The sequence below is a fragment of the Oncorhynchus tshawytscha genome, linkage group LG01, assembly GCF_018296145.1.
Source record: "Oncorhynchus tshawytscha isolate Ot180627B linkage group LG01, Otsh_v2.0, whole genome shotgun sequence".
Taxonomy (NCBI): domain Eukaryota; kingdom Metazoa; phylum Chordata; class Actinopteri; order Salmoniformes; family Salmonidae; genus Oncorhynchus; species Oncorhynchus tshawytscha.
The window spans coordinates 11,245,263-11,262,036 of record NC_056429.1 but is presented as its reverse complement, the minus strand read 5'-3'; the positions used below and the strand labels follow the sequence as shown (position 1 = coordinate 11,262,036).

Here is a 16,774-nt window from a genome sequence, read left to right as displayed (position 1 = left end):
TGTAGCCTCCGGTGCCTGCAGCTAGGCCTGTCTAGACAGAAAGAGAACAATACTACCTTGCCTGAGACTTCCTGTGAGCACCTAAAAGCTATTATAAAGTAAACTCGCACACCTTATGTGCTGCTATATGCATGACGATCTTTTTTATCTTCAGTAAAGGGAGTGTAGTCAAAAACGTGATTGTGAAAATTAAGATAATGCACTTCTTGTAAAAGCTGTTTGAAAAAAACACCTGAAGTATCAGTTTGTGTTTCTGCGTGGAGTTTTTGGACATATAAGTTATTAGACCAATAACAAAGAGAGTTTGCCCTCCTCACTACCAACAGCAGCTCATTTTCAGGTTACACATCCCCTCCATTAGGCTCCTCCGATTAGACCCCTCCCTCAGTTCACTCCCAAGCAGTCTGAGCAAACTTCTTGCTTGAGGAATTGCATTTTACTAAGAAGCTATTTTTGTTTCTTTTAGACCATTTTTATTTATTTAAAATAATCACAGTAATGTATTTAACTGTTACCCAGAAATCAGTTGATATTGAGATAAAAATGGCTGTAATGGCTGTCTTGGGTAGAAGAAGGAGAGGACCAAAGCACAGCGTGGTTAGTGTTCATCTTTTTAATAAGAAACTGAACACTTCAAAAATACAAAACAACAAAGTGACAACCGAAAGAGTTCTATCTGGTGCAGACACACAAAGACTGAAAATAACCACCCACAAAACACAAAGGAAAACAGGCTACCTAAATATGGTTCTCAATCAGGGACAACGATAGACAGCTGCCTCTGATAGAGAACCATATCAGGCCAAACACAGAAATAGAAAATATAGAAAAACTAACATAGACTGCCCACCCCAACTCACACCATGACCATACTAAATAAAGACAAAACAAAGGAATAAAGGTCAGAACGTGACAATGGCAGCACATAGGTGATCAAGATGTTTCTGACATTTAATGGATCTTATTTACCAACGTTTCAGTCAAACTACCATTAACGTAGAAAGACTATAGAAACGTAGACGTAGAAAGACTATAGATCACCAGTGTGCTGGAATTTTCTTTTCATTACAGTCAGCTCCTAAACGCTAACATCTAGGATTTTAGCTCAATGGACTAATGTGGTCTTGAGCCAGGCAGTAGCAGCCAGTTAGACATGTGGGCAAAAACTGTTTGAATCAACATTGTTTACAGGTCATTTCAACCCCCCAAAAATGAATTGGATTTGCAAAAAGTCATCAACGTAAGGGCATTTTGTCTTTTTTTCACCCAACTTTTAACGTAAATTCAATGACATGGTGAAATATTTTGCTGATTTCATGTTGAATTCACATTAGTTGACAAATCAAACAAATGTAAATCAGACTACACGTCTGTGCCCAGTGGGTTCATGCTTTTAATAAAGGACACGGATAGCTTATTTTGCTGTGCTTGTGGGTTATCAAGCACACGTGGTACTGACAAAATGCTCATTAAAATGAAATAATAATCAAAGTGTCATGGGTTTTATTATCAATACATCCAACTGCTGCCTCAAACATCATCTCCCTGCCAATTACATTATGCTAATGCTGGCTACCACTTTCCCTGTTGGGAGGTGAGCTAATCACTCACAGCAATGCTGGAACGCACACAAACACATAGACATACACGCGCATGCCTGCACATGCCATGCACGCCGCATGCGTCCGTGCACGGGGCACTCACGCACGCATACACAGTGACACCTGCTCTGGTCAGTATACTATAGTATAGAATACTACAGCATTTACTATATAATTCTATAGTAAACTGTAGTATACTGTAGGATACTATACTACACACTGTAGTATCCCTCAATCACGTGTAGTACCTATTATAGAATATTTTTGTATACCGTAGAATACTATGCTATAGTAAATACTACAGTATTATCCACAAAAAAACACTGTAGTAGATACTACAGACATTCTCCTGCAGGTTTTCTCAAGGAGAAAGTCCCCCCCCCACCTCTATCTCAAAGATAGAAAAACAACAAAACTTTAGTAAATACTAGTCTGAGAAAACAGTAACTAATAAAGTATACCACAGTCCCCCAAAATACTATAGTATACCATACTACAGTCTGCAAAAATAGTACAATATACTACAGTCCACAAAAATACTACACTATACTACAGTCTGCAAAAACACTACAGTAATTAATATAGTACATACTACCTTTTTCAATACTACAGTATACTGCAGTAAATACTACAGTATTCACAGTAGTGTTTTTGTGGACTTCAGTCCCTAAAGATAATACAGTGAATACTACAGTAAAGTCTGCAAAAACACTGCAGTGAATACTACAGTATTCCTCCCATAGTATACACTATGGTATTTTTTAATGTGAGTATAACTGAAGCACTGTGAACATTGGAGAGGGGGATAGGACTCGGGAGTCTCTTAAACTCTTAAAACAATATCACATATATGTATGTGCCACATTAACAGATACATTAATTGAATGCTGGAGAAGGAAGGAGGAAACCGAGAGAGAGAGAGACCCAGCCAAATCATGAGAAAACAAAAAGACTTAACACATTGGAATGAATTTACAAAACAAAAATTGCAAACTAGAATGCTATTTGGCCCTAAACAGAGAGTACACAGTGGCAGAATATCTGACCACTGTGACTGACCCAAAATGAAGGGAATCTTTGACTATGTACAGACTCAGCAAGCATAGCCTTGCTATTGACAAAGGGAGCCCAAGGCAAACCGGGCTCTCAAGAGAAGACAAGCTATGTGCACAAATCCAATTTTGATAAACTCCCATTTCTATTGGGTGAAATACCACAGTGTGCAATCACAGCAGCAAGATTTGTGACCTGTTACCACAAGAAAAGGGCAACCAGTGAAGAACAAACACCATTGTAAATACAACCCATATTTCTGTTTATTTATTTTCCCTTTTGCACTGTAACTATTTGCACATCATTACAACACTGTATATATAGATAATATGTCAAATGTCTTTATTATTTTTAAACTTTTGTGAGTGTTTACTTTAAATGTTTTATTGTTTATTTCACTTGTGTTTATTATCCATTTCACTTGCTTTGACAATGTAAACATATGTTCCCCATGCCAATAAAGCCCCTTAAACTGAATTGAACTGAGAGGGAGAGAAGGAGAGAAACAGAGATCAGTTTGCTCCATAGCCGTTCACCTCCACAGTGGTCCTTGTGAGTTTATGAGTTGAACCTATAACCATAAGCATCAGTTTACACAGTAGTTCTCTCTCCTTCTCTATTGCTGTCTGTTTTTGTTGTCTCTCTCTTCCTCTCTTTTATCTCATCTACATTCTGAGCTAATTAGTTAATACCAGTCCTTATTAGTTTCAGGGTAAATCTTGTTTGGCATGCACATCTTTTTCCCAGAGCCCAGAGTGGTTCACTGTAAGGGAATAGGGTTCCTTTTCAGTTGTAATGGCCTCCCTCCAACAGTGTGACAGGGACATAGTGACATAGTCACTCGCCGGTAACACATAGCCAGGCACATTAGTGTCCTTTTAACAACTGTCACAGGGACAAAACACAGGTCACACAATGGTAATGACACTGGAGGAATGCCTTAGCACATTGTAATAACTTTAACAACAGGGACAGGGGCACAGTGAACTTGTCACACATTGATGACACGGAGGTGACCATCCGGTTACACAGTGATTATGACACCAGTGGAAAAGGGGGAGGGTAACCAGGCAAAAGAGGACGGGAGGCGAGCAGGGATGTGTAACCCAACCCCGACAGTAGAAGAGGGTTCCTGCTGGTTGGGCTTGTTGCTTCCCACAACAAGGGACTTCACCGAGTGCCAGGTTTCCGTTACAATGTTAAGGGCTTTATCATAGGGGACACACTGTGTACTATGCATACTGTACAGTGGAATGTATGTTCCTATGCTAAATGAATAAATGCATAGTTAAATGTAAAAAGTGAAACATATGGAAGAGGCTCAGTATTAATTGATGATCTTATTAATGAGTAAGGCTCAGTATTAATTGATGATCTTATTAATGAGTAAGGCTCAGTATTAATTGATGATCTTATTAATGAGTAAGGCTCAGTATTAATTGATGATCTTATTAATGAGTAAGGCTCAGTATTAATTGATGATCTTATTAATGAGTAAGGCTCAGTATTAATTGATGATCTTATTAATGAGTAAGGCTCAGTATTAATTGATGATCTTATTAATGAGTAAGGCTCAGTATTAATTGATGATCTTATTAATGAGTAAGGCTCAGTATTAATTGATGATCTTATTAATGAGTAAGGCTCAGTATTAATTGATGATCTTATTAATGAGTAAGGCTCAGTATTAATTGATGATCTTTTTAATGAGTAAGGCTCAGTATTAATTGATGATCTTATTAATGAGTAAGGCTCAGTATTAATTGATGATCTTATTAATGAGTAAGGCTCAGTATTAATTGATGATCTTTTTAATGAGTAAGGCTCAGTATTAATTGATCTTATTAATGAGTAAGGCTCAGTATTAATTGATGATCCTATTAATGAGTAAGGCTCAGTATTAATTGATGATCTTATTAATGAGTAAGGCTCAGTATTAATTGATGATCTTATTAATGAGTAAGGCTCAGTATTAATTGATGATCTTTTTAATGAGTAAGGCTCAGTATTAATTGATGATCTTATTAATGAGTAAGGCTCAGTATTAATTGATGATCTTATTAATGAGTAAGGCTCAGTAATAATTGATGATCTTATTAATGAGTAAGGCTCAGTAATAATTTATGATCTTGGGGAGTAAGGCTCAGTAATAATTGATGATCTTATTATGGAGTAAGGCTCAGTAAGAATTGATGATCTTAGGGAGTAAGGCTCAGTAACAATTGATGATCTTAGGGAGTAAGGCTCAGTAATAATTGATGATCTTAGGGAGTAAGGCTCAGTAATAATTGATGATCTTAGGGAGTAAGGCTCAGTAATAATTGATGATCTTAGGGAGTAAGGCTCAGTAATTTTATTATCTTAGGGAGTAAGGCTCGATAATATCTTCGTCATTTTCATCCTCCTGATCATCACCACTAGTGATTAAAGTAAATTTTTTGCAACAAAAAAAACTGAAATATTACATTTACATAATTACTCAGTACTTTGTTGAAGCACCTTTGGCAAAGATTACAGCCTTGAGTCTTCTTGGGTATGACACTACAAGCTTGGCATTTGGGGAGTTTTTCCCATTCTTCTCTGCAGATCCTCTCAAGCTCTGTCAGGTTGGATGGGGAGCGTCGCTGCACAGCTATTTTCAGGTCTCTCCAGAGATGTTCGATCGGGTTCAAGTCCGGGCTCTGGCTGGGCCACTCAAGAACATTCAGTGACTTGGCCCGAAGCCAGTCCTGCGTTGTCATGTCTGGTTTTCTGAGGTCCTGAGCAGGTTTTCATCAAGTATCGCTCTGTACTTTGTTACATTAAACTTTTCCTCAATCCTGACTAGTCTTCCAGTCGCTGAAAAACATCCCCACAGCATGATGCTGCCACCACCATGCTTCACCATGGTGATGGTGCCAGATTTCTTCCAGATGTGATGCTTGACATTCAGGCCAAAGAGTTAAATCTTAGTTTGATCCTTTTGGTGCCTTTTGGCAAACTCCAAGCGGGCTGTCATGTGCCTTTTACTGAGGAGTGGCTCACGTCTGGCCACTCCTCAGCACTGGTGGAGTGCTGCAGAGATTGTTGTCCTTCTGGAAGTATTTGCCATCTCCACAGAGGAACTCTGGAGCTTTGTCAGAGTGACCTTGGGTTCTTGGTCACCTCCCTGACCAAGACCAGCTCTAGGAAGAGTCTTGGTGGTTCCAAACTTCTTCCATTTAAAAATGATGGTGGCCACTGTGTTCTTGGGGACATTCAATGCTGCATATATTTTTGGTAGCCTTCCCCTACAATCAAGTTGTAAAATCATCGGAAGGATGATCAATGGAAACAGGATGCACCTAAGCTCAATTTCGCAACCACATTGCACACTGCCCTAACCCCTAACCCATCTGGACAAGAGGAATACCTATGTGAGAATGCTGTTCATCGACTACAGCTCAGCATTTAACACCATAGTACCCTCCAAACTCGTCACCAAGCTCGAGACCCTGGGTCTCGGACACATCACGGACAAACTGAATTGGTCCACCCACACAGACAGCGTCGTGAAGAAGGCGCAGCAGCGCCTCTTAAACCTCAGGAGGCTGAAGAAATTTGGCTTGTCACCAAAAGCACTCACAAACTTCTACAGATGCACAATCGAGAGCATCCTGTCGGGCTGTATCACTGCCTGGTACGGCAACTGCTCTGCCCACAACCGTAAGGCTCTCCAGAGGGTAGTGAGGTCTGCACAACGCATCACCGTGGGCAAACTACCTGCCCTCCAGGACACCTACACAACCCGATGTCACAGGAAGGCCATAAAGATCATCAAGGACAACAACCACCCAAGCCACTGCCTGTTCACCCCGCTATCATCCAGAAGGCGAGGTCAGTACAGGTGCATCAAAGCAGGGACCGAGAAACTGAAAAACCACTAACATTGAGTGGCTGCTGTCAACACACTGACTCAACTCCAGCCAATTTAATAATATAAATTCATTCACTAGCCACTTTAAACAATGCTACTTAATATAATGTTTACATACCCTACATTATTCATCTCATATGTATATGTATATACTGTACTCTATATCATCTACTGCATTTTGATGTAATACATGTATCACTAGCCACTTTAACTATGCCACTTTGTTTACATACTCATCTCATACGTATATACTGTACTCGATACCATCTACTCCATCTTTCCTATGCCGTTCTGTACCATCACTCATTCATATATCGTTATGTACATATTCTTTATCCCTTTACACTTGTGTGTATAAGGTAGTAGTTTTGGAATTGTTAGTTAGATTACTTGTTGGTTATTACTGCATTGTCAGAACTAGAAGCACAAGCATTTCGCTACACTCGCATTAACATCTGCTAACCATGTGTATGTGACAAATACATTTGATTTTATTTGATTTGAGTCTCATAGCAAAGGGTCTGAATACTGAATAAAAATTCTAAAAACCTGTTTTCACTTTGTCGTTATGGGGTATTGTGTGTAGATTGATGAGGAAAACATTTGATTTAATCCATTTTAGAATAAGGCTGTAATGTCACAAAATGTGGAAATATGGAAGAAGTTTTAATACTTTCCAAACGTACTGTACATAATGTTTTTATCCACTACACCTAGACATTTGTATGTCTTTATGTCAGGATATTACAATATTATTCACAAGTCTCCATTACCACATGTTCTTACAAAAGCATTTACAAAGAGCTCAGAACTGGCAGTGGCCAAACTCAAACTTTAAGTTACATAACCATGTAGCAGTTAAACTTGTACAATACTTCCATTCATGGGTGAACAAAAATAACAAATAAAAACCTTACCACCCATGACTGTATTTGTTAGTGACCGAGAAATGGTTGTTGAATTTGTTCATTTTCAGTCCTTTGGACCAAGTGAGTTCCTATTGTAGGCTAATATTATCATTCATATGTAACTGCTTAAGACAATACATTACAAATATCATAAGGCCTTCCTTTGATGTCAATCAATGTACATACAAAAACACAGATATTAAAAACAATCCTAAAAAGTCTAGCTGCAGTAGAGCATGCTGGGAAATATGATAACGATGGACTTAGTTTTGATGGGAAAGTTTTACTCTCCACAGAGTAAAACTGACACAATCACACTCTTACACTGGTTATTAACACCAACACTTGGATTCTTTTACACCACTGAGTGTTAATTTAACACTTACAGAGTTCATTTAACTCCTGAATCAACACTAGAAATGTTATACTGAAAAATCAACACTAGGTAACACTGGCCAATTTGCTGTGTGTGTGTCTATACTTTCACGGTCATGTGATTGTTGTGTGTGTGATGGGGCCGGGGGGCTCTCACCTTGTGCGGACACTCACCAATGAAGAGGATGGGGAAAGTGATGAAGAGCAAGAAGATGTGCGGCACCACGTTGAGCGCGTCCAGGAAGCAGCCGTTGTTGAGGACGCCGCGGTCCACGTTGTATGCCAACGAGTTGTTCTCGTTTCCACAGAATGCCAAGGACATGGTGGAACCGTGACTCTACGGAGGAACCCGACACAGGAACAGGAGGAGGAAGAAGGGGAGGAAGAGGAGGAAAAAAACGAGGAAAAATGAGAGAGAGAGAGAATCTCTCAGAGCATGTTGTTCCTTTTTAGATGTATTTCCAGCAGCAGATCTTGAGGTTAGAAGGTTAGAATGTGACCTCCTCTCTTTGTTCCTCTCGTCGCTCACATCCTCACTCCCAGATCCAGCGGGCAAGGAGGGAGATAGAGAGAGGGGGGAAGAAGAAAGGAGGGAGATAGAGAGAGGTGGGAGCAGACAAAGAGCAGTCACAGTCCAGTTAGAGGGAGACAGCATCCCCCTCTCCGATCCTCTCCGGGTGTCTAAGAAGCAGCTTTGTCAGCAGAGAGCTTGCTGGTAATAAATTCCTACATTCTGGTCCCCAGTCTCCAACACACATCCTTTACACCAGCGTCTGCCCGCCGGCCGGCTTTGTCTGCTCGCTCTCTCATGCAAAACGCTGCACAGATCTTCTGGAACACATAACACAGACAAAAGGACACAAAACACACACACTCACACACACAGACTAGAGCGGAGCCCTTCCTCGATGCATCTGCTATTCCTGTAAATAAGATTTCAGAGTCGACCTTGCAAGATGATACATAAGGCTGAATGTGAGATGGTTCGTCTCTAAAGAGCAGACGGCCTGCTAGAGGTGGCAATGAGGGAGGGGGAGGGAGGGAGGGAGGGAGGGAGGGAGGGAGGGAGGGAGGGAGGGAGGGAGGGAGGGAGGGAGGGAGGGAGGGAGGGAGGGAGGGAGGGATGGTGAGAGAAATAGAAAGGGGTGAACAAGACACAGAGTAAAGAGCGAGAGGGGGGAAATCAAAGAAGAGGACGGGTGAGCATGAATGAAAAGAGGAGAGAAAAACACACAGAGAGAGAGAGTGAAAGCTAGACAGAAGCAGAAGTACCAATGCTGACATCACAGAGACGAGAGGTACGTGAGAAGAATGTCGAAACATGCTAAATCTAAATCCAAAACAGAATGGAATTTCTAGGAATCACATAATCATATTCCTCCATGGATTCCTTACATTTCTACACATTCAGCACATTAAGCCCCGAGGGCCAGAAAGAACACAGTGGGGGCAGAATAACTAGGTTGCACATACACACTAAACCACATAACACAGTGACAGGAAAAAGGAAAGGCATCCTGAAATGTTAAGTATGTTATGCTGTTCTTTTTTTTGTTGAGGATTAAACTCTCTGTAGATCCCAAAGACATTCAGGTTGTTCATGAAGTTTATCAGCCCGAGCTACAGAATGCACAGAGTAGATTGACTAATCTCTATATAATAGTTCATTAGATAATCTGTGCAGTGGCCAGCTGAGGTGTTTAAGTTCAGAGGTGACTCCTGATTCCAGCGGGAGAGGCAAGGAGGAAGGGGCACGGAGTGAAGACGCACAGCTGGTCGTCTAGACATGATACCTGATCCCTGCCTCGACACCTGAGCCTGGGGGAATGCCAAATCTGTAACTCTGCCCCTTCACTTCCTGTCCCGCACCAAAATACCTCCCTAAGTGGGAAGGCGTGGGAAACATAGGAATAAGTTGACATGAGGGACATACCCAGTAGCTTTCACAGACATCTCCAGTAAGAAATATTAAATATCCACTACATGACCAAAAGTATGTGAACACCTGCTCATCAAACATCTTATTCCAAAATCATGGGCGTTAATATGGAGTTGGCCCCCCCTTCCTTTGCTGCTATAACAGCCTCAACTCTTCTGTGAAGGCTTTCCACTAGATGTTGGAACGTTGCTGCGGGGACTTGCTTCCATTCAGCCACAAGAGTGTTAGTGAGGTCGTGGACTGATGTTGGGCGATTTGGCCTGGCTCGCAGTCGGCGTTCCAATTCATCCCGAAGGTGTTCATTGGGGTTGAGATAAGGGCTCTGTGCAGGCCAGTTGAGATCTTCCACACCGATCTCGACAAACCCTTTCTGTATGGACCTCGCTTTGTGCACGGGGGCTTTGTCATGCTGAAACAGGAAAAGACCTTCCCCAAACTGGTGCCACAAAATTGGAAGCACAGAATTGTCTAGAATGTCATTGTATGCTGTAGCATTAAGGGTTGTAGCCCGAACCCTGAAAAACAGCCCCAGACCATTACACAAAACTTTACAGTTGGCATTATATATTCGGGCAGGTAGTGTTCTCATGGCATCCACAAAACCCAGATTCGTCCGTCGGACTGCCAGGTGGTGAAGCGTGATTCATCACACTAGAGAACGCGGTTCCACTGCTCCAGAGTCCAATAGCAGGAATGGTGATCTTGCGGCTGCTCGGCCATGGAAACCCATTTCATGAAGCTCCCAACAAACACTTCTTGTACTGACATTGCTTCCAGAGGCAGTTTGGAAATCGGTAGTGAGTGTGGCAACCAAGGACAGACAATTTTCACTCGCTACGCTCTTCAGCACTCTGCGGTTCCGTTTTGTGAGCTTGTGTGGCCTACCACTTCGCGGCTGAGCCGTTGTTGCTCCTAGCCGTTTCCACAACACAATAACAGCACTTACAGTTGACCGGGGCAGCTCTATCAGGGAAGAAATTTGACAAACTGACTTGTTGGAAAGGTGTCGTCCTATGACGGTGCCACGTTGAAAGTCACTGAGTGCTTCAGTAAGGCCATTCTATTGTCAATGTTTGTCTATCGAGATTGCATGGCTGTGTGCTCAATTTTATACACCTGTCAGCAACGGGTATGGCTGAAATAGCCAAATCCACTCATTTGAAGGGGTGTCCACATAATGTTGTATGTGTAGTGTATATACACTATATATATATATATTTTATAGCTTTTCTATCTTAATTTTGATTGACATGTGCAACAGACCTGGGTTGAAATACTATTTGAAATCTTTCAAAATGTTCTGCATTTGCTTTAGCCTGCCTGGAGTGTCAGGTCGGCAGGGTTTTGCCCTTTTCAGACTTTTCTATTTGTTCCATTGCAATCAAGCACAGATAAAGTATTTTAAATTATTTCAAATAGTATTTCAACCCAGGTCTGATGTACAACAACCAACAATTCCTAACCTGGTTGTTTTGTTTTTTTTCTCCTCTGTATTCACATACAGCTTCAGCTGTCCCTGTGGCTGTGTTACGCGTAATGTTTTTGTGTTCTGAATTTGAGATCCAGCTAGCAGAATTAAAAGGGGAGGGGCAAAACATAACACCGGCTCAGAGGAATGCTTTAATGTTCTCTTGTGGAACTATTCAGAATGGAACACACGGTCGAAAGCTCTTGGAACCTTCAGCAAACGTACAGAAAATCCCTGACCAGTGGCCAAAGAGACCACTGACTGACTGACTGACTTTCCTACCTTTCAGCTGCCCCAGTTGTGCACTGGTATGTGTTATTGGTTTCATGGGCAGCCTTTCAGGAACAGGTATGTGTTATTGGTTTCATGGGCAGCCTTTCAGGAACAGGTATGTGTTATTGGTTTCATGGGCAGCCTTTCAGGAACAGGTATGTGTTATTGGTTTCATGGGCAGCCTTTCAGGAACAGGTATGTGTGATTGGTTTCATGGGCAGCCTTTCAGGAACAGGTATGTGTTATTGGTTTCATGGGCAGCCTTTCAGGAACAGGTATGTGTTATTGGTTTCATGGGCAGCCTTTCAGGAACAGGTATGTGTTATTGGTTTCATGGGCAGCCTTTCAGGAACAGGTATGTGTTATTGGTTTCATGGGCAGCCTTTCAGGAACAGGTATGTGTTATTGGTTTCATGGGCAGCCTTTCAGGAACAGGTATGTGTTATTGGTTTCATGTTATGGGCAGCCTTTCAGGAACAGAACTTAACCATCACAATTAATGGCCATGTGGCCAAAGAGACAGACAGGCAGACAGGCAGGCAGGCAGGCAGGCAAGCAACCGTCTCAGCTGTTCAGTCCACTGCTAGGTATTCACGGTCCTCTCAGTGAACCTAGAGGTCTCTGTGAACATTCATCAGGACCTTTTAAGAGATGTCTGATCCCAATGGGTTTATCCTGCCAATTCCAGAAGAAGAGGAGAGTAACTAGTTCTTCTCGGTTGTTTCTATGGTTCAACACAACATGAGAGAGTAGCTGCCAGTGAAAGGCTATTGTACCACTTGGATGATATTATTTAGCTGCCAGTGAAAGGCTATTGTACCACTTGGATGATATTATTTAGCTGCCAGTGAAAGGCTATTGTACCACTTGGATGATATTATTTAGCTGCCAGTGAAAGGCTATTGTACCACTTGGATGATATTATTTAGCTGCCAGTGAAAGGCTATTGTATCACTTGGATGATATTATTTAGCTGCCAGTGAAAGGCTATTGTACCACTTGGATGATATTATTTAGCTGCCAGTGAAAGGCTATTGTACCACTTGGATGATATTATTTAGCTGCCAGTGAAAGGCTATTGTACCACTTGGATGATATTATTTAGCTGCCAGTGAAAGGCTATTGTATCACTTGGATGATATTATTTAGCTGCCAGTGAAAGGCTATTGTACCACTTGGATGATATTATTTAGCTGCCAGTGAAAGGCTATTGTACCACTTGGATGATATTATTTAGCTGCCAGTGAAAGGCTATTGTACCACTTGGATGATATTATTTAGCTGCCAGTGAAAGGCTATTGTACCACTTGGATGATATTATTTAGCTACCAGTGAAAGGCTATTGTACCACTTGGATGATATTATTTAGCTACCAGTGAAAGGCTATTGTACCACTTGGATGATATTATTTAGCTGCCAGTGAAAGGCTATTGTACCACTTGGATGATATTATTTAGCTGCCAGTGAAAGGCTATTGTACCACTTAGATTATATTATTTAGCTGCCAGTGAAAGGCTATTGTACCACTTGGATAATATTATTTAGCTGCCAGTGAAAGGCTATTGTACCACTTGGATAATATTATTTAGCTGCCAGTGAAAGGCTATTGTACCACTTGGATAATATTATTTAGCTGCCAGTGAAAGGCTATTGTACCACTTGGATGATATTATTTAGCTGCCAGTGAAAGGCTATTGTACCACTTGGATAATATTATTTAGCTGCCAGTGAAAGGCTATTGTACCACTTGGATAATATTATTTAGCTGCCAGTGAAAGGCTATTGTACCACTTGGATGATATTATTTAGCTGCCAGTGAAAGGCTATTGTACCACTTGGATAATATTATTTAGCTGCCAGTGAAAGGCTATTGTACCACTTGGATAATATTATTTAGCTGCCAGTGAAAGGCTATTGTACCACTTGGATAATATTATTTAGCTGCCAGTGAAAGGCTATTGTACCACTTGGATAATATTATTTAGCTGCCAGTGAAAGGCTATTGTACCACTTGGATAATATTATTTAGCTGCCAGTGAAAGGCTATTGTACCACTTGGATAATATTATTTAGCTGCCAGTGAAAGGCTATTGTACCACTTGGATGATATGATTTAGCTGCCGTCAGAAGGTTCCCAATTGATCAGTGATATGTGTAGACCTTTGTTAAACTGATGTACCACTTGGATTATAGATGTGTATGGACCAGGCACTGGTCCCTAAGGTAAACTTTTTTTTAAATCCTGAAATTGTCACTGTAAATGACTATATAATCAACAGTAGCAGACTGTATAACTGAATACTGTAGATTACCATGAATTACATTGCATTGTGGGAAGAAGTTCAATGGTCGAGAAAAATGTAATGTATTTGGCAGATTACTGTAAAAAACGCAGTTCACTTAATGTATTTGTGAATGTTCCAAAGAGAATGCCACACTAAAAGCACACGGACAACAAAACCCAAACACATCCTCTGAAGCAAGAGAGAAAACGATTTGGCAATTTATTATTATAAATAAAATATTTTATTCTTAGTGAATTGGTACTTGTTTTGTTATTTTATATGCATGGCTTTGTTTGTGGCCATGTGGTTTAATATGAAATAAATAAATAATTGTTCATTGTGAAACGTAAACCAAGCTCACACAAAATAGGAAGCTACATGTAAGCTCGCCCCTTGTGGAAATGAGACAAATTGCAACATCACTGAGACTGAATTCAAACAACTCTACCCTTCTCCTTCTCCAACCCCTTACAATATATTACAGTACCAGTAATGGTACTGTCAAACAGTTTTAATTACAGTAATTTACTGTCAGCCAGTTACAAGTAACTACAACTTTTAAACAATGGTAAAAGAAGATCACAGTAAGAGTACTGTGTACCATAACAAGACTATTATTATTGGTATAATCTTATGCTAGACAAAGATAACTAAAACAAAATGTAAACTAATCCAATCCTTTAGACTTTTTGCACCCGTTACTGAAATGGTTGTTCCAGTTTAAATGGTTTAGGTAGTCTCCACAATGTCCCTAACCCTGATAGTTATTCTGAATACAGGTTGTGGGTGAATTAAAATTCAAAGTGTTGCAAATTCTAACACTGGCTGGATTCCAATACACATCACTTTGCAAGCCAGGATAATGTGATTTGAAAGTAGGGTGAAAAATACTGATAACTTTCCCAGGTTTCCCAGGGAAAATTACAGGAAAGTCACATTATGCTGGCTTGTAAAGTGGCTCATACATCTGCACATTGTTGTGGTACTGACACTCCCTGTACAATATGTAGCTCCATTCTTGTGTATTCTATTTATTACTTTTCTATTACTATTTAATTTGTTAACTCTGCATTGTTGCAAAGGGCTTGTAAGAAAGCATTTCACGGTGAATTCTACACCAGTTGTATTCGGCGCATGTGACAATTGTATTTTGGTTTGAGGCCTGATGTGGCCTGTAAACCATGAGTTTCAGGCCACTGTATTAGGGTAAAACTAGGCCACAAAATAAGGCCTTATGAGATATGTAATACATTGTCATAAAGTGTTTAATTTGAATCATAACATTCAACTAAGAACTCACTTAGTGAAGGCCACAGGACTGAAAATAAAGAAATCAACAACCTTGTCTGTATCACTAACAAATACAGTCATGGTTGATAATGCTACAATTCACTCGAAAGGCACTCTGGGAAATAAGTAAATGAGGCTTTACAGTAAGACTATTTGTAACCGTAAAGCAACTACAGTAGCATTATTGGTACTGTAAATATATTACAGTAACCGCATTGGTATACCATAAAATATTATACTGTAAAAATAGTAACAGTATACCGTAAAATATGGTACGGTAACATACTGTTCCTTTTTTTACCATAACTTACAGGTAACTGGCTGCCAGTAAGTTACTGTAAAAACAAGAGGATATTTCTTTTTTTAGTGTAACGTGATGTGGTGAGAAAGAAAGAGTAAGATGATGTTGTCAATGATCTAAGGTCAGTTATGGCATTTTATTTTGGGAGAGAAAGTTGCTCTGAAAATGACAAAGGGATACCAGGAGCATGAGTGCCTGGCTCGGACTTTATTTACCTAATGATACATCAAAAGGTCTTGAGATGCTTTTAGCAAGATGGTCACATTTTCCCATCATTTTCTGACTAAAACAACAAGTAGTAAACAACTAAATGATGAGCTTCTTTGAGAGTGAAAACATTGCTGGTGAGTAATTTTGGCCAAATATAAAAACGCCTAGGTTTCTCATTGGAGTTTTTATTTCACTCTAAAACAAATACGGTGCACAATACTTCCGAAATACTTTTTTCACCTTTTGTTGTGTTACATCCGACATTTAAAATGGATTAAATGTTCACTTATTGGGTCACTGGCCTACACACAATGCCCCATAGTCAAAATGGAATTATGTGTATATATATATATATATATATATATATATATATTTTTTTTAAACAAATGAATTACAATTGAAGAGCTGAAATGTCTTAAGTCAATAATTATTCAACGCCTTTGTTATGACAAGACTAAATAAATTCAGGAGTACAAATTTGCTTAACAAGTCACATAAGTTGCATGGACTCACTCTGTGTGCAATAACATTTTTATTTATTTTATTTTACCTTTATTTAACTAGGCAAGTCAGTTAAGAACAAATTCTTATTTTCAATGACGGCCTAGGAACAGTGGGTTAACTGCCTGTTCAGGGGCAGAACGACAGATTTGTACCTTGTCAGCTCGGGGATTTGAACTTGCAACCTTCCGGTTACTAGTCCAACAATAACATTGTTTAACAAGATTTTTTTTATGACTACCTCATCTCCGTACCCCACATATAGAATTATCTGTAAGGTCCCTCAGTCGAGCAGTGAATTTCAAACACAGATTCAACCACAAAGACCAGGGAGGTTTTCCAATGCCTGGAAAAGAAGGGCACCTATTGGTAGATGGGTAAAAAAGTGATGAATTACACTTTGGATGGTGTATCAATACATCCAGTCACTACAAAGATACAGGCAGCCTTCCTAACTTAGTTGCCGGAGAGGTAGGAAACAGCTCAGGGATTTCACCATGAGTCCAATGGTGACTTTAAAACAGTTACAGAGTTTAATGGCTGTGATAGGTGATAACTGAGGATGGGTCAACAACATTGTAGTTACCCCACTCCTCTCTTCCCTCCCTGTCTATAATTTATATATCTACCCAATACCCTCTATACCCCCTCTGTAGGACCTTAGTGACCTATCCT

General features: G+C 40.2%; 1 protein-coding gene across 2 annotated transcripts in view; it reads right to left on the bottom strand.

Annotated features, from left to right (window-relative positions):
* The window catches only part of LOC112259407 (ATP-binding cassette sub-family C member 8-like), a 134,996-nt gene extending 126,171 nt beyond the window's left edge, over positions 1-8,825 (bottom strand). For both annotated transcript variants that reach the window (XM_042331139.1, XM_042331181.1), the window contains exon 1: positions 8,007-8,825. In XM_042331139.1, the coding sequence (XP_042187073.1) occupies positions 8,007-8,154 (148 nt within the window). In that variant the 5' untranslated portion in view covers positions 8,155-8,825. The remainder of the gene's footprint in view (positions 1-8,006) is intronic.
* Positions 8,826-16,774: the final 7,949 nt, after the last annotated feature.